This window comes from Trachurus japonicus, chromosome 13, assembly GCF_045865225.1.
Source record: "Trachurus japonicus isolate A0001 chromosome 13, Traja_1.0".
Taxonomy (NCBI): domain Eukaryota; kingdom Metazoa; phylum Chordata; class Actinopteri; order Carangiformes; family Carangidae; genus Trachurus; species Trachurus japonicus.
This window is the reverse complement of record NC_140919.1, coordinates 41,551,523-41,574,938: the sequence shown is the minus strand read 5'-3', so window position 1 is coordinate 41,574,938 and position 23,416 is coordinate 41,551,523. Positions and strand designations below refer to the sequence as shown.

The window sequence follows — 23,416 nt, the reverse complement described above, 5'->3', positions numbered from 1 at the left end:
CGTCCGACACGAGCCACATTCATTTGTGTTTTAAAAAACTGCAAGATGGTCACAGTTAAGGGGGGGAAATAGACTCACCTTCAGCCTCCTCTGCTCAGGGCCGACCAGTGACAGAGAGAAGACACGAAGAGGAAAATAAAGGGGGAGGAGTGGGAAAGGAAAAGAAATACAGACAACAGACAGAAGCGGTAAGGGGAAGGAGGTAAAAGAGCAAAGAAAAGGAGGAAGGGTGGAGAGAAAAGAAGGGAAAAATGAGGATGGAAAAGGATATTTGGAGTGAAGCGATGCAGAGCAAAAAGAAAGAGAAAGGTGTAGAAAAAGAGCAAGGAGAAGAGAAGGAGAAGAGAAGAGAAGCAGCGGGGCCAGATGCACGGGAAGGAGGGAGGAGGAGGATGGGGATGCAGAGGTGAAGACAGAAGCCAACAGACATTGTCATCAGGGCAGAGCACACGGGAGCAGAGTCAGGCAGCGGCAACACAAAGCATGATGGGAGGAGAAAACAACAGAAAAACAAGACAGATTAATGGTGACGGTACGGCACAGAGAAGCATGAGGCCAGTGAGGGGTTCAATGTGGCTCAAGAGGACGGTACAGGAGAAACAAAGTCCCATGATGCTTCACTCACTGTGACTCGGTCTAGAGAGAGCAGAGCCGCAGGACTGATCAGCTCTGACTGATCGTCTCGTCTGCAACACTTAGACAATTCATTCATTAGTTGGCCAAAATATATACTGTATGATATACTCTAGAATTGTTGGCTGACCAAACAATAAATGGATTAATTAATAATGAATAGCTTACCTGCAGCCATTAAACTATCTAACTCAAATGAAGGTGTAAAACCACTTAGAGGTGGAACAAACTGTGCCTGACATTTAGCTTCAATAGTTATGATAGAGTCAGATTCAGAATCACTCATGTGGTACATGAAGCCTGATGTAAACAGTGTTGCCCCGGTGACACACAGGTAAATGGACCAGCTAGTCCTTGTTACCCAGCTATCTCAGGTCACGGTGTATTTATCTGCGACTGGAACCAGATAAGACAAAAAAGAGTTTAGTCACAGTGAGTCTTTGTGGAAGTGCAGAGCTCAGAGCTAACGGCCCTTTTCCATTACACGGTTTGAGCACGACGGAGCTCGACTCTGCGCGAAACTGCCGTGACTTCCTTTTTATCAGGGATGCAAACGGGTCAGGACCAAAAAAGAGAGGAATTTCCGGGGGGGGGCGCTCACCATTAACAAATAAGTACATTACAATATCACGGAAAAGTCAATTTCCAGTAGTTCAACCCCAACTAAGTATTGAGCGCATATAGATGGACATAGTTTTCAGAAGGCCAACATTTCTATATTAAAATGCTTTTTGCAATATTTCCATTTTGGAGATACTGATTTTTAGGTCTTCACTGAATGTTAGTCATAATTATTACTATTAAAATAAACTGAATAAATAAAGACATGGGATGTTTCATTCAGTGTGTAATGGACATATAGGCCTATATAATGTGTTAGTTTCACTTTAATTGAACACATTCTACATCGCGGAGGCGACGTCTTTCCTTCACCTCTGAAACGGGGCATGTCCGGTGCACAGCTCCACGGACATGCACCGTTAATATAATACATCCATGACATGCACGGGGGAAAAAACAGCGTCGCCGTCGCACCGACTGCACGCGGATACGCGCCGCTTAATGAGCGCGCATGTCGCGCGTCTACGTTTGAGGTCGGCTGTTATCAGTATAATCAGAGACCATGAATGAGTTCGCCTCAGTTTCACGTGATTGTCACTGTCAGCCTGTTAGAAAAACATTTTACTGACCCCAGCTGAGACCCCCCCCCCCCCCTCTCGAAAACAAAAACTCTTCGGATCTGAACAATTCACACAAGTCACCTAATTGGTCATGAAAAAAGCGAGTTTCGCTTTTCGGTGCGCTGTTTGCATCCCTGTTTATATACGCGGCACAAACAGATAAATCGTAATCGTAGCGGAAATAATGAAAGTAACGGCAAACAAACACTGCATATCTCCAAAATCAGGCAGGTTTCCAGGATGCCAAGAAGCCTATTCATTGTTATGTAACAATTGCCGATGAGAACCGGTGTCAAAGACGAAAAAAGGAAGAAAACATGACTCAAACTCATGGCGTACGCCGGCCAGTTGGAGCAGAACGAGGTCCGGCTGCGTTCAGTTAATAAATGGACCGCACTAGAGTTGGACTGTAGCTGCACCGAGACCAGCGCTTCACACTCTAACGCGTAAATCGCCTGTGTCCGTTCTGACAGGATTCGACACGGCCCGTCGAGGGCAAAGTTGCATGTCTGGTACTCTCTGTACCTAAAAAAAGCAGATGTCGACTTGGTACCAAAGTATCAGTTCTCATGACAACCTTAGACCATACAAAAACAGTAGGTACCGGTTACTATTCCTGATGAGAAATTAAAAAAAACGAGTCGAGTCAAGTAGTGCAAATGGAAAAGGGCCATCAGGGACTGCTGATCCGTTTTGTTTCTGCTGTACATCAACCTGACGTGAGGCTATGCATTACCATGTGCCAAATGAAAAGCTTCAACCACATCCGTTAGTGAAAAGTAAAAGAAAAGAGACATGGCGGTCGTCTACCAGGCAGCAGGGTCAGGCAAATGATCACACTTGGTTCTCTGAAGCTAGAATCACTTACCACATGTCCAGATTAATACTGATACTGGCTGAGATTTCCTCCACAACCCTTCTGTTTACCATCAAACATCTGGCTGCACAACTACACTTGACATGTTGTGTATGTTATCTAAATAGAAGTGGTTTCTCATTTATGTGGCTGAATTTGCTCCAGACCAAAGAACTGATGTTTTTGCAATCTGGTTTTATCCAGCGAAATAAACTAAGATCTGAGTGTTAATTGTCCTGAGTGTTGCACTTGTAAAATTAGCTGATTACATCAGGAAATCAGTGCTAACAGTTTAAGGTTTTTGCCAATTAACTGCAAGAATGGACAATAACCTTTAGCTGACTGTGAGTTACGAGCTGCTGCTGTTCAAGGAGCCAATAATGGATTTGCCCTCTGTGCTTCCTCCTGTTACGCTACACACTCACAAATACAGCTGTGCTGAGATGAGGTGGGGTTAATACATTCTGGGACATGGATTTTGTCACATGGATGAAACTAAATTTCTCCATTTACTTTAGATACACATGGATATAAATGGAAACATCAGAGCAGGAGAGTGTGCGGAGTAAAATTACCGTTAACTGAAGAGGACATGCATGACAGAGAGGAACACCAATAAGACAGAGAGAGTTCAAGTCAGACAACACTGACGATTAGAATTACATGGCTAACTCAATGCTAAGACACTGGGCTCTTAAGTACGGCGGCCGAGAAGGGTCACGACACATGCAAACGCCACAACAGCTGCAAACTCAGACAACATCTGCAAAACACTTTCAGTGATTTCACAACATGTGTGCTGCCAAAATACATGCAACATCAGAACACACATGTAAACTCATTGATTATGTTCCCCATGGGAAACATTTCCATTGTCATTACAGAGTTTACAAATGTTTTTAAGTGTGCATGTGTTTTCTGACTTTCCATATGTTTTCTAAGTTTGCATGTGTTTTTTTGACTTTCCATATATTTTCTGAGTTTGCATGTGTTTTCTGACTTTCCATATATTTTCTGAGTTTGCATGTGTTTTCTGACTTTCCATATGTTTTCTGAGTTTGCATGTGTTTTCTGACTTTCCATAGATTTCTAAGTTTGCATGTGTTTTCTGAGTTTCCATATGTTTTCTAAGTTTGCATGTGTTTTCTGAGTTTCCATATGTTTTCTAAGTTTGCATGTGTTTTTTTGACTTTCCATATATTTTCTGAGTTTGCATGTGTTTTCTGACTTTCCATATGTTTTCTGAGTTTGCATGTGTTTTCTGACTTTCCATATGTTTTCTGACTTTGCATGTGTTTTTTTGACTTTCCATATATTTTCTGAGTTTGCATGTGTTTTCTAAGTTTGCATGTGTTTTCTAAGTTTGCATGTGTTTTCTGACTTTCCATATGTTTTGTGAGTTTGCGTGTGTTTTCTGAGTGTGCATGTGTTTTCTGACTTTCCATATGTTTTGTGAGTTTGCGTGTGTTTTGGCGTTTGCAGCGCATGTGTTGTGAAATCGATGAAAGTGTTTCCTGAATTTGCAGATGATTTTCGAGGCTTGCAGGTGTCGTGGCGTTTGCATGTGTTGTGACCCTTCTCGGCCGCCGTACTTAACACTGTGCTGTACAAATTCAATGACTTTTAAAATGAGTTCAGGAAATTTACACAAACAAAAACATTCCATGATTTAACTTTGATCATAGCTGTGGTTTTCTGAATGAGGGAAGATTTAGGGGGAGAAAAAATCTCATTAGTCTCTTTTTGGATGAACTGTGAAGGACTATGACAGGGTGAATATCATGTAGTCTGACCTGGACGTAGCAGTCACTAAAAGTCTGAGTGCTGCCAATAAGTTTCATTTGATTTAACACTAAGCGGGTTGCCAGATGATGCCAGCCCCATCGCTCCAGTATTTACCACTGACAGGTCTGAATTCGGTGCTGCTGTTGATAATCTCACATGAAGAGGAAGATGATCGCTGAAATACTAAAAACTGAGTTGGTGGTCAGCTCTGGCTGCAGGAAACCTGACACTGAATTTTTATCTAGACCAGTGATTCCCAAACTGGGGTACACAAAATGAGGTAGTGGGTATGCAAAAAAAAATGATTTGCATTTTTAAAATGGCATATTTTAGATATAAAATACACACATGCATAGACTATAATGAAAATTGAAGACCAAATACACTTTCTCAGTTTCCGGCAGACATTGCAGAGTTATGTGCATCCTCTCAAGCACAGCCTTCTTATTAAAGCTATGACGAGTTTGTATGTTGCAGTTTCTGGTGGATTCATAACTGGATCTATGTTCTAGAAATGCTTAGTAGATTTTTTTTTTTTGTGTGTGAACTGGTGGTGCTCGATGAAACTGCTGGTATTTTTTTTAAGAAACAGACCAATTTGGTGAGAAATAATTAAGTTAATAGGTTTTATTTGATGTGTGATGTAGCCTTAAAGTGTGCAGGAGTAGGGGGAGCATGGCTGCAGGTCAAATGTCTGAAGGGCTACAGACTGAAAGGTTTGGGAACCACTGATCTAGACTGATGTGGAAAGCTGCTACGGTGCGTTTCAACGGTCTGACTGCTGGACAAGTCCTGTGTGAATCAATTGTACTGTACTAATGATTAAGGAAAGTGTCACTACTCTGTCGTGGACAAACGTGAGACTTTGCCACTTCTGTTTCTCATCCTTCATCAGCTGATACATCAAGTGGACTAATAAACTTTATCTTATATAGTAAATAGTCTTATTCTCTAAATGTATTTGGGATGAAGTTCAAGCCTTTTTAAGATTTTTATAAACATTTTAGTTTTAGACAAAGCAACGGTCTAGTCAAATAGGACCGTGCAGACTCTTTTTGCAGCAGGAATTCTAAAGGGATAGTTCCATTTTATTTTGGAGTGGGGTTGTATGAGGCCTCCAAGTATAAAATCAGGAAGAAAAAAAAGCTAACCAACTAATACTGAGTGAGTAGTTCCAGATAAACTACTTTTTTTCTGACCAGTTGATGGCTTCTATATACTTAAACTGGTGTATTATCTAGAGATGGGACTTCTTGTAGGCAGAGAAAATATACTGCTAGCTGTTTGTCTCTGTCCAGCACTATGAGCTGGTATGACTAACTGGGAGACGGCACGGAGCTGTTTACTGCAGATATTATACTTAGGGGCCACTTATACTTCATACAACCCCACTTGAAAAAAACTGCACTATCCCTTTAATTAAATGCATTTATAATGACCTGGTTTGATTCAGCTGGTCCAGCTCTGGGGCTAAGGCATCAAACTGACACAAAACCTTTAAATCAGCTAGTAAATGACACCTGTTGCTGCTCGACCAACAACGACACACAAGCTTAGGTTTGACACTTCTCTTCAAACTTCAAACTGGACCACAGCAGATACTGTAACTGTCAAGATTAAAGTCTGGTTACCACTCTCACGAGCTTATGGCGCTAACAATGCACAAACAGATTGCCAAAAAAAGAGGCAGCTCATGCTCATGTTTGGATTTGCACACGGCCATGTTGCAACTTTGAAATAATTGTGCAAATTAGAAGTGTTATCACCACATGCAGCCGCCTGCATCACAAAAAAAAGTTTCAAGATTATCACAATGACTGACATCAGATTCTAGTCTGGGTTTACATTTGGAATATTTGTCTTTTTCATGTAGACACCAAATCTAATGGGTCTACTCCTCTCCAGTAACGTGAGGAGACTCTGCTCTGCTGCTGCACAGGTTTTAGTTAGTGTTTTACATATTATAGCTGAAACACAAACATCTATCCAATGGGCTTTGTGTCAATCCCCAAAAAAAGAGGAGAAAGAACCGTGGGGGCAAGTTATGAAATCAGTGAGACTGAACGTGACAATCCACCTCCTCACCCCACACATCTTTAAAAATATGAATGAAAATACAGGCCAGGTAAAATAAACCTATACTTTAGCGTTCTTCGTGACTGATCAGAATGTGATGCTGTGAAGCAAATACAGACAATCTGATAAGAAACGAGATATGAAGCCCTAACTCTTCACATCAGGGCTACATGATATAGCCATGAGAATGAATGATGGGCCATTCAGTGTGGAGATGCAGGCTGACCCCAGAGGAACACATAGGCTGTTTTCGAAACCGCATACTACCGTACTGCCTACTACATACTGCGTTATATGTACTGTATACTGCATACTGAATGTGGGATTCAGTATACTACTCGAGCAGACCGACGCCGTTATCATCGCAGTATGCAGTATACGAGTTTCCCAGAATGCATTTCACGGCAACCGGTAGCAGTAGCTGTAAAACAGGCTAAAAGCTGTTTTATTTCTCGCTCTAGCGCTGTAATTATGTAACTTTATTAAGTTTTAATATTTTTTCATGCGAGAAAGTAACTGTTAAGACCCCAAATATACGGCCAGTTTATCCAAATGACGGCTGTTTAAAAGTTTTCTCCGATGTTTTTCGGAGAAGTGAAGCTCCGCAGCGACCGGGACATCACAGAGGCAGCAGCCCGGCTCCTGACGTGCTCGGCCGGCCAGCACTACGACGTCATTCCGGAGGAGAAAACGGTCGCTAATTAACTTACCCGTAGGTTTTTAGAGGTTTACCACCGGCTGGTTAAATTCTTTTCAGGAGATAAATGTCGGTCTCATTGATGAAATCTCAATTGTGGCAGTAGCATTAGTTTGTTTGAATGTAAAGTGAAGCTTCTTGTGTGTAAGCAGCGCTGCCTCGGGGCTCTGGAGCCTAACGTTACGTACAGAAATCACCACATTTACAAAAAATAAATAAATATTTTACAATGAACCGATCAGTCTGCATTAAGTTTTATTTTATTAAACTATAGTTACGGTACACGGCTACACTACCGTCTTTGGTTACGCTCTGGTTATGGTTAGGACGTCAGGGGAGCATTGCATTGTGGGATACAGTACGCGATGTAGACTGGTCAGATACTGGAGATATTTTCCGAATCAGTACGACATCCGGGAACTTTTCACATACTGCAGATTTTGCTTTTGTTCGCATACTGCATACTGCATACTACATTTTGGCCCAATCAGTACGTACTAGCAGTATAGTATGCGGTTTCGAATACAGCCATAGTTTTCATGATTTAACTCATTACCTACAAATAGTGTGAACCACTAGAAGGTTTTGGCCGTTTGTGTTTCAAATGTTTCTCAACCTATGCAGACGAAATCGGGTCATTTCAGTTCATTACTGCCAGGGGTCACAATTTTTGCTTAATATGTTCAATTAGTTACCGTCATTATAGCTGATCTTAGCTGCCGATTGTGTTGTGTTTCTCCTTGTGTTGTGATGCAGACTTAGTCACAACTGCATCTCATTATCGAGCACAGATAACCTCATACTGATTTATTCTAAAAAAAAAAATCTGGCGACACGTTTGCTCTAAACATTAAGAAAACGGCGCCTTAAACGCTGTATGTTTTTCTACAGTGAACTGAAAACAAAGGCTCTCTGAAAGTTAAAGCCAAATGGGAACGTAATGAGCAATAATGTTGTTTGTGCGATTAGTAGTAAATGAGTCAGAACATAACAACATTGGTATGGTTCTGTTAATAAGAGCCAGAGTTTATAAAGGCTGTACGACTTATAGGTAAGCAATTTGTTGCTCTTTTTCTAAACAATATTCCATTTAATTTCTTGAACTGATACGATTTTATAAAAATGACACTACTGGTCAGAAAACGTGGTCAACTTCCAAAATAGAAAAATAAATCTACATGTAATTTGTTTGTTTTTTTGTTGAAGTAAAACACAGTTCTAAGAATTTCTAAAAACCTCTTTAGGTTTGTTTCAACATGTTGTGTGGCAACAAAAAACACCTGGCTGAAGGGTACGATAAAAATGCTGTCACCATGTATCTGTGCAGTTTGAGTTTCTCACCTTTCTCCAGGATTCCCTCAGCTCCTTCCTCCCACTGATCATCCTCATCTTCATACTCATCGTCCACATCTGGGCAGAGAAGAGAAAGAGAAGGACAAAGTCATTGAAAGCACCTTTTATCTCTAAGATGAGCCGAGGACAGAGAGGGGGCGAAGTCATCTGTTCATACCGGCTTCATCCAGGATGAACCCTCCATGTTTTGGCTTCTTCTTGGGACGTTCGTCATCATCCTCCTCCTCCTCTTCGTCATACTCATCCTCGTCGTCTAGGAGGTCTTCCCCCTCCTCCTCAGCTACCTTGTCGCTGCCCACGGGGCTGTTTGTCTCTTCCTTGAATGGGATAGGGAGACATTATGGGATCAAACTAACAATAAGGGCTTCAGTGTGTTTTGTTTTGTTTTTCTAACAAGTATAAGGGTCAGTGACAAATGAAGGGGGCAAGATGAGCAAATCAGAAATATCTTTAAACATTGTTTTAAAAGCGTGCATCAGAGTTGTTAAAAAATGTCCAATGGTGTAACCACAAAGGAATGATATTTTTTATCCTAAGTGTACTTCTAAAAAAATATATACTTTCTTGTGAAAAATTCAATTGAAGTAGATTTTTAGCTTTGTGTTTCTATCTTTCAATATTACTGCATTTTGGTAATACTGGGCAGGACATATCCTTAAAACACACACACTGAGTTGTTTTGGGTTGATGATGAGGTAAAGTTGGAATGGTTCTTCAGAAAAGAAGTCTTTACTATAGCTACTTTCATAAAAAGTGCCTGGTCAAAAAGAAAAAGTGAATTATTTATGTGAATTCCATGTGGTTTTTGTTTTTGTTTGGTTTTGTCTGTGCTCTGATGATTTTGTTTGGTGTCTAAATATGATGATAATGTGTCTTGTAAGCCCTGATAGGCTGCATGGGCGCCTTAATTGGTGCACGACACGTAAATAAATATAAATTCATTCATTCAATCATTCATTCACAGATTTTTTTCTAAATTATGTGACAAATTATGAAAAATGTTATCAAGAAACACAGTGTTGCATTGCCAAAGTGAATTACATCTATTCCTCCACACTTGAGTCCAGATTTAATCGTTATATATAACACTTGTTAAAATGTTTTTTGTGTTCATCTTTTTCATTCTTTGTCATTGTTGTGTGAGCTACTGGACTAACTTGAATTTACCTGCTAGGGATGAATAAAGTATTCTCTATTCTACTCTATTCTATTTTCCTCAGACTTTTATGAAAAAATACCAGTTGCACCACATCATTGACCCATAAACAGAACCAGCAAGGTATATGTTGATGCAGATGAGGGCTTCAGTGTGTTTTGTTTTTTTAACAAGTATAAGGGTCGGTGACAGATGAAGGGGGCATTAAAAAATGTCCAATGGTGTAACCACAAAGGAATGAAAAAAATATACTTTCTTATGAAAAATTCAATTGAAGTAGATTTTTAGCTGTGTTTCTATCTTTCAATATTACTGCATTTTGGTAAAACTGGGCAGGACATATCCATAAAACACAGATTTTTTTTCTAAATTATGTGACAAATTATGAAAAATGTTATCAAGAAACACAGTGTTGCATTGCCAAAGTGAATTACATCTATTCCTCCACACTTGAGTCCAGATTTAATCGTTATATATAACACTTGTTAAAATGTTTTTTGTGTCATTGTTGTGTGAGCTACTGGACTAACTTGAATTTCCCTGCTAGGGATGAATAAAGTATTCTCTATTCTATTCTATTTTCCTCAGACTTTTATGAAAAAATACCAGTTACACCACGCCATTGACCCATAAACAGTGTGTGTAATGATGACTGACTCTGCGTGCTCCGTCACTTGTCGCGGCTGAACTGAATCTCTCTGTTTACGTGAGACCAGTGAGCGGTTAGCTTAGCTTAGCACGGCTAGCTAGCAGTTAGCACACCTCATTCTCCTCCACCTCCTCGGCTTCTCCGTCGCTGCTGCGCTCGCTCTGGTTGTCGGAGAAGTCGCTGTCCTCGCTGTCAGACATGGCGAAGTTACTCCGGGCACACTGTGGCACAAACAAAAAAACAGAACAAAAAGCACCGCGCACGTTGTTTGAGCGGAACTTGTAACTTAAACGGGACCGGACCGGAGCGGCTGCTGTTGAGCTAGCTTAGCTTAGCATCCACACACAGACAGGCACCACCGGCCTGGCAGAGCGTGCTAATGCTAAGTTAGCATGGATGAAAGCTTGTAGATATCTCACAAACACCCGCAGACAGATGTCGGTGAATGAGCTCAGAGGCTGCCACTTACCTGTCGCTAACTCCCGAGGTGGTTTATATCTTGCTGGCTGTTAAAGTAAATGTAAATATCAGCTTTTTTCGGTTACTCCAATGGCTCGCACGTATTCTCGGCGCACGGCGAGATTTCGGAATAGTGAGTAATTTTCTCGCGGGGTTTGGGTGACGGTAGGTTCGGAGAGTAGGGAGGGCTCACTCCGCTTACAGTTTGTTTTCTACCAGAAACAGACAGGCTACTTTTTTTTTCTTTTTTTTTTGCAGGCACATGATTTTTTTTTTTTTTTTTTTTTTTTAGAAATACAAATCTTACAAGCAGCAAATTTCAGTATAAAATACATTTTGAAACTGAGCTTAACATGTCAGCGTTTCAATAAAGATTTAACACAGTAACAGATGGAACAGGAAAGCCATAAAAAAATGAAAAATAATAAAATTAAAATAAAAAAGATATATAAAAATTATAATTTGAGGTAAAAATTCAAATAAATAGATATTTGATACAAAGAACATAAATTAAAATTTACAAATATAGGAAATTAGGATCATATACAACATACCTCACATTAGTTTTCTGGGGTCTGATGAAGGGAGAGATCAAATAAATGTTGATATAAACGTTGTGCATTCTTGGACTTAATGTTTTTGAGTGAGTCACAGAAAATAGAGAGCTCTTTTAAGAAAATAGAAAACAATGGGGTTACATTTAGAAATTTACATTTATGAATAAAATATTTTGCCAATATTATGAGGTTATTTAAGACAGGCTACTATAATGTTTTTGTCTTCTTTGTGTGTATGTTTGTTATAATAAAATAAAAAAATATATATATATTATAGACACAGATACACTAAACTACCGCAGTCTATACTCTACTGAACAGTATGCAGACATTTTAGACAATAAAACGACAGCAATGATGGATTAAAGTAAAGTTATGAATAGATTTTAGGGAAACCATGTGGCTCTTCTATAAATAATTGTTTTCTATATTTGATAGCGTTCCTATGTGACATTTACTGTACATGACACACGTGGTCCAAAGGAAAAGCTATGATGAAACCGAGATGGAGTTTATGAGCCCTCGTGGATTGTGCAGAGTGACTAGTTTTTTTGTTTTGTTTTTTTTATTAAACATTTATATATACAAACACACAAATATTCAAACAATAAACATACAATGAACAGACAAACAAAGAATATATACATATATACACTGAAAGGGGTACCAACACTATATTATATTTTATATATTATAGGTATTATTAAATAGTTGTTTGCAATAATTTATAATATTGTAAGGTTTTTATAGCTTTTTTGTCTTTCATATTTTGTAATAGGTGCATGTAATATCTGAATTCTATTTTAAACTCATAAAAATATGTTTTTTTGGATGACCATTTACATTTATGGATATAATATTTTCCTTGTAAAATAAAAAGATTCAACAAAAACAATTCCTTTCCCTTAAGTTTTTTTTCATCATAAGTAAGAATTATATCTTTTTTTTTTTTTAGTTTAATCTTGATGCCTGTCAAACATTTAAACATGTTTTCTAGTTCTATCCAAAACAAATGAGTATAACGACATTCAAAAAAAAAAAGATGACAAATATTTTCCTCCTCCTGTTCACAAAAAGTACAGTGGATATTAATATTTTTAAATTTAGTGCAGAGTGACCTATCTCTCTTTACATACAATCTTTGCTACGTCGCGATGACTGATAGCGTCGCGACCAGCCAATCACATCGCACGGTTCAAGGTGAGTCACGTACAGTGCGTGTTCGTGTTGTTGACGCTGCTGCTGCTGCTGCTGCTCGACTGTCTGTCGGTTTGAAAGTGAAAACAGTGGGTCAAAGAGCCTCCGTGGGGTCTGTGTGGACGTGTGTACCGGAGATGAACAGCGTCGGGGAGGCCTGCACCGACCTGAAGCGGGAGTACGACCAGTGCTTCAACCGCTGGTTCGCCGAGAAGTTCCTGAAGGGGGACCGCAGCGGGGACCCGTGCACCGAGACCTTCAGGAAGTACCAGCGGTGCGTGCAGAAGGCCATCAGGGACAAGGACATCCCGGTGGACGGGGTGGAGTTCATGGGCCCCAACAAGGACAAACCGGACAGCTGATGGAGAGGAGGATGAATGCTCGGCTCGGTTCGGTTTGGTCGTCGGTACCGATACCGATTCACCACCACCACACATTAACTGTGTCCAACTCCACGAGGCCCACTGAGCATGCGCAGAAGCAGATCTGCTGCAGCTGATGCAGGACTAGGACTAGGAGGCTGTGTGGACAGTGTGTGTGAGGGCTCTTTCCTTTTAAAACTACTGCTGCTTGATTTATTTTTTTTTTTTTTTTAGTTTATTTCATGTGAGGAGTGGGTGGGACCGGATGAAGCTACTGAGATTGACATCAGTCAGTCAGTTTGTGTTTGAGGAGCAAAAAAAAGTCTGCATGGCGCTCGTTTCCGCTCGTCCATCACTAATCAATATTCAATAATGAAGAGTAGCAGCTTTTGTGGTCACTTAATTTATGTTAGTCCCCCCCCCTCACCCCTCCCCTCCTCTCTCCCAGTGTTGATGGCTGTTCTGGCTCTTCTCCAGGGTGAAGACACAGTTTTATGCCACTGTGATTCATTCAAACATGGGATTTTTGGATGTGAGGACGTCGTCACCGTGGACACTGGGAGCTGTGATGGACGTTTTTATCATGAGAAGTAAATGGAGAAGTAACATCATGAGCAGCTGAGAGTTGAGGCGTCACACACTGCAGCAGATCCGTCTGTGAATTTAACTTTTTGTTGTATTTTCGTTTTTCTTTTTTGTCACAAACATATTTTGATGTATATTTTCACTCTGTCATTTTATTCTACTAAATAATATTGTCCTCATTAAAATTCCTTATTTTAAGACTTTATTTATTCCTTTGAACTAAACCTCAGGTCAAAGGTCACACAGAAAACAGTGCTGCCCTGTCGCTTTCCTCTGACATTATTAGACTTTTCCTTTAATTTATGTTTTGTTTTTTGTCATTTGTTTAACTCTCGAGGGTGTTTTTTATTTCTATTTTAGTTTAACACTGTGTTTTAATATTCTGAGCATCCCATCATCTCTAGGCTGGTGGGTTCTGAGAACATCATAGTCACTTTTGATTTAAATTGGATCTTAATGCAGGCTCATCAGTCAAGTCAAGACAAATGTGATCATGACCTGCAATCATGGTGGAACTGCCCTTTACATGTTTTTATAACAAGTGTAACACTCCTTTGTTTTGCCTTGAGTGAGGTGTTGCAGGCAGCTTTCAACCGATGGTCGGACAAAACTGCTGGTCTAGGATTTTGGAGTAGAAACAGACTGAGCTCAAGGAACCACAGCAATTAATAAAGCTGCTCTGAGTCTGACCTTTGACCTTCTGGAAATCTCACAACTTCACCTGAGCAAACTGAGACAAGTCTGAAAGAGATCCGAGTTTAAGAATGTCAGAATATCCAAAGGTTATCGCCGAGCAGGCCACAGAGATCTACAGTAAACATGTTTCCATCCACTTGTCGATCGAATTATCTTAAGATCGATAAAAATATTAATGTGAATAATGCCGGCTCAAGACCATCGCAGACCTTTAAATGGAATAAAAAAGCCGTGCGTAATGACGACATGTGCTGTTTTGCGATCATACTGGTGTCTCGAATTGTTTTCTTGCAGTTTAAAGCAGAAGTCAGGTGAATGTTTGTGTTAATCTAAGTCTTAAATAGTTGTATCTTCCGACAGCAATCACTTCTATAGAGTGTTTGGTCTGAAACACGGGTCTGTCAGTCACTCTGCTCTGCTCTGAGCCCAGGAGAAAACTTTCCTTGTATCCTACAACCTTTATCCAATGAGGAGAGAGAACGGCATAAAGGGGCAGTCCTCTCTGTGTGTGCAGCCAAGGGATGCGCCTGAATGTGGTGACGTAGGGACGAGGGCGGGGGCTGCTAACTCCATCTGAATAGAATAGAAGGACATCCATCCTTCGTCTTTAACAGACTATCCGAGGTCGGGCTGCGTGTGACCAGCTGCTGGAGTCGTTGCCTGGAAACCACTGAGCCACACAGTACCATACCATAGCCATACATACCATACATATGCACACCAGCCAAGTTAAGTTGGTGCAACTTACAGGCTATAGGATGGTGCCTATGATGTGACATGCCTGTCATTCAAACACCACCGCTTTGATGCAGATGCAGATTCACCGCATGTTAAATACTATAGACACCGGTGGTGGTTTGTGAACGGCAGCACTTCAAACCGTTCTGGGAGACGGTTCACCTGCATCTTTCTTTGTTTACTCCCGCCGGGTCTTTGAACAATACAGAATTGCCTTAAATCATGATCGCAACTCACATTTATCCAGCATAGAACTGTTTCCATCAGCATTTGTCGCATAAACTTTGCATCAATGAAGATAAATCCGATGAGATCAACCGTATTAACTTTTCATCGATATTCATGATATTTAGTCAAATATTACTGTTTCCGTAAGGCATTTTTAATTTGATATTTCTTAATGCGAATAAAAACGTGTGGATGGAAACATGGTTAGTGGAATTATTGATTATTATTGAATTATCGAAGCCAGCACTAGCACTTACATCCAGAGCTTCTGCAATGTTCACCGAACTGTCTATAAGATCGTTAGTTGCAATCATTTGTTGACATCTATACTCAAAACAATCCAGGAATGTTTTTTCAGTCAATTATTTCTCTATTTCTGGTGTTGGTGGCCTGATTATTCACCTTTACAACCAGGTACAACTTGTAAGGATCGTGCATTCGTGGAAGGAGCAACACAGCTAAACATGTGCCAAAATGCCAAACAGAAAAACAGCTTTATGTGTTTTTCTTTGTCAGGTTTAAGCATCAAATTATGAATAACTACCAAGTCTATGATTGATTAGATAAAGGTGGACTGGGTTGGCAATGCAGATACTGGACTTTGCCTTGGTTTGACAGTGCTTTTTTGTATGGACAGCAAAATAAAAAGTCCAATAACTGCAGCACCACTATCAAATTCTATCAGATTGAAGAGAATATGCAGCACTTTTGATTGGTCAAAAGAAAAAAAAAGAAAGATCTGGAGCCAGTTGTAATCCCAATTCTCTAGGATCTGGGACTTAACTTCCTCCTCCAGAATGAGAACGCTCTCCCACTCACACAGGATCTTCACTGACAAATAAATCAAGTGTAAAAGTATGCGTTGTTGTTTTTTCCGTATTACTTTGGGAGAGTGCGATCATCCAATCCACCAAGCAACGCAAAACAAGAGTGAACACCAACAGGAGAATATTACGGGGGATTTAAATATAAAATCTAACACCAACTGGTTTTATTAAAGAGGAGAAACGATTGACTGAAAAAATGTGTGTGTCTATCACAGTAAGAACATCATTCACAAAGAGTTGAGCTTTACCTCCAGCTGCTGCTTGTCTACTATGTAAAAGAATCAACACCGTTTTTTGCTCAATATCCATGAGTAGATGAAGATAAGAGTGTGTATATCTTTGTATCTGAAACTGTTGCTCATTTCAAAGCTCCTGATGTCCCCTGGATTCAAAACAAGTAGCCTAACCTTAAAATACAGCGTTATTTTCACAATATCATGACTTTATTCTTATAAAATATCAACCTTGTTCTTACACTATGACGATGTGATTCCCTTCCCTTCCCTTCTCCTCGGTAGTTTTCACTGTTGCCGTCTCCAGTTCACTTCAAGACGTGAGAAAATGTGAAACTCTGCCTCCTGCTTCACTGACTGACAGATGTTGGACTGTGATTGTAGTTTGCACAATCCCACAACACAGTGAATGTACATGATGGTGAACAGATGGACTGCTGGTAAATAAATGCAAGCCCAGTAAATAAAAGGTCTCTTCAGTAATTGCGATGTTTGGCTCTAACACTTTAATCCTCCCCGTGTTGAGCAGAAGGCCGGGTTTCCAGGCAGTCGCACGGGGAGAGAACAAAAACAAAACCTTGATGCATTTCTGAAGAATTCCACTCAACAGGAGACTCTGGGCTTCAAGATGACTTGGTAAAACTTGCTAAGCTGGAAGTGAGACAAAAATAACCAGATGTTCATCTAAAAATACAACAAATGCTGTGATTTTGTCTTCACTGAGAAACGAAGCCTGCAACATCAGAGTGGAAAAGTTGAAGGTTTGTTCATGATGAACAGGGACAACTAGTGTCATACTCAATAACAGTCTTGGAACCACATTTTCAAAGTCTTGGTCTTGGTCCTGGTTTTTTTAACCATAAATGTGTCTGTCACTCGCTGACTTTGGTTTATGTAATGTAACTCAATAACTTAAAGATAAATAAAATTGTTCTACAAAAGTATCTGCTTGCCTTGTGTAACCATCTGAAAAAACTTGGTGGGACCAGTGTCAACACTGGAGCCATTTTCACACTAAAATTAGCGGGTCGACGCGGGTTTTTGAAATGCGGGTCGACCCGCTAACAATCGGCATTTGTTTGTTGTTTTGTTTGTAAGGCAAGGCAAGGCAGGGCATCTTTATTTATATAGCGCATTTCATACCAAGGCAACTCAATGTGCTTTACATAAAGACAAAACTTTTTTTTTTTAAGAACAGCATAAAAACAAAAAATAAAAAAACACAGAGTTAAAAACATGAGCAAAGAAGAATAAAAAAGTAAAATAAAAGAAAATAGATAAAGTTTAAAGTTATTAAAAAGTTCTCAGCTATAAGCACGTGAAAAGAGAAATGTTTTTAACCTGGATTTAAAGGTGCTGACAGTTGGGGCTGATCTCAGGTCTGCTGGTAGTTTGTTCCAGTTGTTGCAGCTTCACCATGTCTGGTCTGAACTCTGAGCTCCACTATCTGACCTGAGTCAGTAGATCTCAGAGCTCTGCTGGGTTTAGACTCTACTAACATGTCATTCATGTATTCTGGACATGAGGGGGGGTATATGTTCGCCAGGAGCTACAAAACGAGCGCTTCCAGGTGTAGTTTAGCGTCAGGCTGAGCAGGGAGCAGTTTAACAGCTGGTTAGAGAGAGTTGGTCTGTTCTTTAGGAGGATGACAACTCACTTCATGCATCCGTCACTTTAAAGGGCAACTTCAGTTTTTTTCAACCTGGGCCCTGTTTTCATATGTTTTTCTGTATATGTGAGTGATGGATAATACTTTTATTGAGGTGGCTGCAGTATTGAGCCGGGCAGGCAGCCTGCAGCCCAGCTAACGCTCTACCACGGGGCAAGTGGCTCCCGTCAAAGTTCAACCTATAAACGGGCTTTTTCTTCACACTGACAGGCTCAGATAGTTACACTAGTGTCCCACAACATACTAGAAAGGAGAAATGAACGTAATAGTCTCTACCTTTAGCTGGAGGTCGCTGTTTGCTGTGATCTGTGTCCAAATCTCACCACGCCAGAAATCTCGTTCTGCAAGCAGCAAAACACCGGTGGGGAATAGGCTACTGTTACCTGACTGAGGTGAGGAGAGACGACCGGAGAATTTACAAATTGTAACAACAAAATGTTGAGCTGCTCTTCACACAGCTTTCACAAGTTAGGGCTAACAGCTAGCTGTGCTACAAATGGATGCTAACACTCCTGTCGATGCACTGCGCCGTCGCCGTGCCGACCACAGGGTCTGCTGTGACCACTTTGACCAGGGGTGACTACTGCCAGTCAGAAGAAGAAGAGACATGCTAAAGGTAGAGACTATTACGTTCATTTCTCCTTTCTAGTTTGTTGTCAGACACTCATTGTAACTATCTGAGTCTGTCAGTTTGAAACAAATGCCCGTTTATAGGGCGAACTTTGACGGGAGCCACTTGCCCCGTGGTAGAGCGTTAGCTGGGCTGCAGGCTGCCTGCCCGGCTCAATACTGCAGCCACCTCAATAAAAGTATTATCCATCACTCACATATACAGAAAAACATATGAAAATTAGGGCCCAGGTTGAAAAAAACCGAAGTTGCCCTTTAAAGGTGATAAAAGTTGAATTCCCTCTGGCCAGTAATAATAATAATAATAATAATAATTTTATTTATAGAGCACTTTCCATCAAAGTGCTGTACAGTTACAGAACTCACACTCTCTGCTCTCGCTCCAACCTTCTGTTGTACTGGTTGCCAGTTACAGCAGTTAACATGACATCAACGTTGTAATGCTGTTGCCACAGAGATCATTCCATGCCGACGTTGCCAACGTAACCAGATGTAAATATTTATACATTTCGGACCCGCCAAAATGTATTAAACAATTATTTATACATTATTTTAAGTTGCAGTGTGGTGAGCTCTCCGTAACCTCAGCAGCCGCTATTAACCCTGTCCCTTCTTCTTCTCATACACAATTAGGCTATTTCATTTGTGTGCAAAAAGTGTCCAAGAGAAAATGTTGTTGCCCAGGAAACCAGATGTCGAGCTCACAGAAGTAAACAATTACTTCATTAGTGGCATAGTATTCCTCTGTTGTATAGATGAGTAGGTAGAGGAACTATGCAGTGCAGAAAGAAGCTTCACTGAACCGATCCTTACACATGGAGTTGATCATCCAAAGCAACAGGAAGAAGGAAATGGCACCGAACATAAAGTTAATTCAAGTTAAATTCTTCATCAGGAGATAAAACACATGTTCCAAGCAGGAGTGGACCTCTGGGCTCTCTCTCAGTAACTGGATGGGCTGGGCTAATGATTGTTTGATGACGTTTGTCCCTGTCCACAACCGGTTCTACATTGACATCGATCTACCACATCCCAAAGGTTTTCTACTGTCTGGAGACTGGGAGGCGTAGGAGGGTCATTGAACTTGATGAAACCAGTCTGTGACATTACATTACTTATTAGTTACACATCACACACCTTGCCTCCAACCTCACAGAACTGAACAACAGATCCATAAGACGCTTTGCAATCTCAATAGAACATGACAATACACACCCACTGAAGCAACACCTCATCCCACCTTCAGGTCGTAGATATTCAACACGCAAATTCAGGAAAGCTTGCATGGGAAAGAGTTTCATCTCTGCAGCCATAGCCACCCTAAACAATAGATTCCTCTCTTCTTTCCTGTCCGCCATCATGTCCACACAGTTAATGTTTGTGATTTGTGTGCTTTTTTGTGCCAATTGTGTGATGTTCTGTTTTGCTGATCTGTGCGTGTTGTCCTTTAGCCTATAGTCAAGTGGAAACAAATTTCCCTAGTCCAAGTCTAGTTGGTGTGTCCATAAATGGTCTAAACAACAATACTCACACAGCCTGAAACATTTGGACACCCAACCCTGAAGGACTGATGTAATAGTGAGGTGATTCATGGCTTCAGAATGTCAATATGTGCAGATATTATATATTGTATTATATATCCAATATTATGTAATTGACAGCTGTGTTATTGTAGCTGCACATGACAGCAATCATTGGATACTTGGCTGAAAATCACCATGACACAAACCCGCCCTGTGACCCGTAATCGACTGTTTATGACAGATAAGACTAGACTACACAAACATTCACATCGATAGATAACGCTATGTACCGCTCTATTTATTGATTTCTCGTCGGCTTCATTGTAAACAAATGTAGGCCTACATGGCCAGGAGGAGGGTTACCAAAACAGCGGAACAGCAACCAGACTTTAATTTCCCCTTTAACTAATCAGCCAACTATTCTGACCCTCCCTCTATTACCCTTCTCTCTGAGCTCACTCTTTTATTCATGTCTGCATTTGTCTTCCTAGTTTAACACCTCTATGGGTGTACTGTAAACTGTTAGTCTTGCAGCCAAACATTTTACACAGTTGATGTGTGAGTTCACCAACCCTCCCTGGGAGCGAGGCTATGAAACTTTATGAGGTGAGTTATGAGGGATTATCAGTCTATGTCACTGACGTTCTACTACGCATGTCGACTGCAGAAAGAGAGCAACAAGAGCCGCGATCTTGTCTTATTGTGCTGTTGGTTGCACTAATCGTTTTGATAAAAATAACAAAATGTGTTTTAGTTTTACAGAATACCACTTTCAAGGCAAACGAGAGAGAAAATAGTACACTGGAGATTTATTTCGAGCAATATAATGTTTTAGACATATTGGTTTGAATGGTGATGAAGCTAACTTTGCCCGCAGGCACAGAGTATATTTGCAGCGAATGACTTGTGAAATGTTTACTACAGTAATGACAGTGACTGAAGACGAAGTTACATAGTAATAAGTTAGATTAATTAACGTTATATTATTTTAAATGACATACGCAGTCATGCAGGTGCAGTTCAATCAATCAATCAATCAATCAATTTGTTTATTTCGGGCATGTCAATTTAAATAATCATCATCACACTTCATCTTAGTTCAAATAATACAATACACATGGCCGAAAGGGAAAGCGGGAGAAGCAAAAGCTGATCTAGTCCCGTCCCCATAAGTTCGCGGTCAGGATGCAGTTCAATTACAAACATGAACTTCTTTTCACCTTTTTACGTGTTGTAACAAGTGTTGTAACACTTGTAAAGCATTTAGGGTTAACATCCAAATTTTCCATTACATTTCCAAGTCAGCAATCGAGCTCAACTACTGCAACAAAGATGTTTACTTCTTCACCGTGTGGGATGTAGTGATCCCATTGATGACAGCAGTGTGAGATACAGCAGAGTCCACTCAGGACAGGTTAAAGGTTAAAGGTTAAAGGTTAAGAGCCAGAGAAGCTCCCATGACAGTGTGTCCTGTGGACATTTACAAGGGTTTGTTGTGTCCTGGTGGTGCGACTCGGCAGCACCATTTTGTCTATTGGTATGTGTTTGGGAACTATAAAGATAGTGAGCCTGAGAACATCAGTTCACTCACCCACTGACCGTGTGCTGTTCAGTTGTATACGTGATAAACTCATGAATGTTTATTAAAGCTCAAGAAAGACAGTCGATGTGTGAAAACTTTCTTTTTAATTCTTTATTGAACAAAGAGAAAGGAGGCTGATCAAAAATTATATTGATTTTGTTGCCGTCTGTTCTAATTGACATCCTTCCCAGCAGGTCCCCATCCAGCTCTCTTGCCCATGCAGCCTCATTTTGCTCCGCCCTGGACCATGCGGGCCCTGCTGGTGCTAGTATTAGTGTTTGTTCCAGCTCTACTGCCAGCTCCAGTTTTATATTAACTCTGCAAACAGCTTCTCTATCCCTGTTAGAATTTCTGAGAGGCCGTGTGTTAGTTCAAAAGTACGCTCTCCCCACAGGTCCAGCCTTGTTGCAGTTAATATCACCTCTCCAACCCCCGTCACAAACTCAGCCTACTTCTGCTTACCGTAAAACACCAAATAAGGGCCCGGGCGTTTATTTGCTTAAATCGCTCAAATCAACAGGCGTTTATTAGGGACCTGTGTTTATTATATACCTGTTCAACCTGGACCTCCTTCTGGGGAAAGAGGCTTCACCCTGTGGCGGCAGGCGGCGGTGGAATGATGTGCGTTTCTCAATACGGCCGGGGCGGACTCGTTCTCGGTCTCGCTGACCTCCTCGGTCCTGGCCCGCACAGGTACCATGGTCCTCCGCCCTCTCTGATCCACCGCAAGTTGCAAAAACCCTGCGGACGCCCAGTCTCTCCACCCCTCTCCCACACTTCAGCACCTGTTGGCTCGCACCACCGTCCTTTTTTTTTTTTTTTTTGATTGAATGAATGAAGTAGGTCTATAACTAATAATAATGCAACGTAGCTATAGCCTAACTAAATACGCGTATGAGTAATCAGAGAACAGTAGGCTGTTTACGCTACTTTTGAAAGTCATTTAAAACGAGGAGCGAGCCGAGCCGACACGGTGCAGCCCAGGACAGGTGCTGAAGTGCGGATGAGAGGAGTGGACAGACCGGGCAGGAGCAACCAGCTGACGTCTCGTCGGTCCTCAGCCGTCTTTAACGTCACGAGACACCCGCTATATTTGCATAGAATATTTTTTGGCAACCAGAAAAACAATGTTTGACCCGGCGTTTATTTGGGATGGGCGTTTAATATAAAAAATATTTTGCTACACCCGGCGGTTAATTGGGACCGGCGGCAATTTGGGACTCGGCCATTATTTGAAGTTTTACGGTACTTAAACCAGCACTAAGTAACTTTTAAACCCTCATATAATATTTTCATAACTTTTGTGATGGTACATGGACTTACAACAGGTTGAATGACACCTCTGTCCTGGCCTGAGGGGGTCTGTATCATTATGGTCTGTATCGCCTTCACTGGCACTAAGCAGCTTTGAGGAGCATGTGTTTACTGAGAAATGATCCGCTGGAAACAGAAACTTAGTTTGGACGTCTGCTGTTCATTTCCATGCCCCAGGAGATCAGGATGTTTACGGCGCTACGTGCTAGTGCTCATGGGAAATGGAGTCTTCCTTCAGACAAAACACTACCGCTTTGGGCCACTGGCGCCGCCAAACTCAACCAAAACTAAAAGTTCTTTAGTACTGCTTTAATGTCAGATCTCTCTCCAACAAGTCCTTTATTTGTCAGGATTTTATTTCTACAAATATTGATTTCTTTCTCATTACTGAGTCGTGGCTAAATCCTTATGACTGTGCCCCCCTCATTGA

General features: G+C 40.9%; 2 protein-coding genes across 3 annotated transcripts in view; one reads left to right on the top strand and one right to left on the bottom strand.

Annotated features, from left to right (window-relative positions):
- The window catches only part of supt5h (SPT5 homolog, DSIF elongation factor subunit), a 44,278-nt gene extending 33,301 nt beyond the window's left edge, over positions 1 to 10,977 (bottom strand). Inside the window, exons 1-4 of one of the 2 annotated variants that reach the window (XM_085796587.1) lie at positions 10,856 to 10,977; positions 10,500 to 10,607; positions 8,739 to 8,898; positions 8,570 to 8,638 (exon numbers count right to left, since the gene is read on the bottom strand). In XM_085796587.1, coding sequence (XP_085652713.1) covers positions 8,570 to 8,638; positions 8,739 to 8,898; positions 10,500 to 10,586 — 316 coding nt within the window. In that variant the 5' untranslated portion in view covers positions 10,587 to 10,607; positions 10,856 to 10,977. Of the gene's footprint in view, positions 1 to 78; positions 432 to 8,569; positions 8,639 to 8,738; positions 8,899 to 10,499; positions 10,608 to 10,855 lie in introns of those variants that run through there. The other variant, XM_085796588.1, reaches the window with a different exon arrangement.
- A 1,706-nt stretch (positions 10,978 to 12,683) lies between these two features.
- On the top strand, positions 12,684 to 13,744 carry triap1 (TP53 regulated inhibitor of apoptosis 1). Its single transcript, XM_085794548.1, has one exon. It carries the CDS (start codon positions 12,737 to 12,739, stop codon positions 12,959 to 12,961), a length of 225 nt encoding a protein of 74 aa, XP_085650674.1. The 5' UTR covers positions 12,684 to 12,736; the 3' UTR covers positions 12,962 to 13,744.
- The last annotated feature ends 9,672 nt before the right edge of the window (positions 13,745 to 23,416 follow it).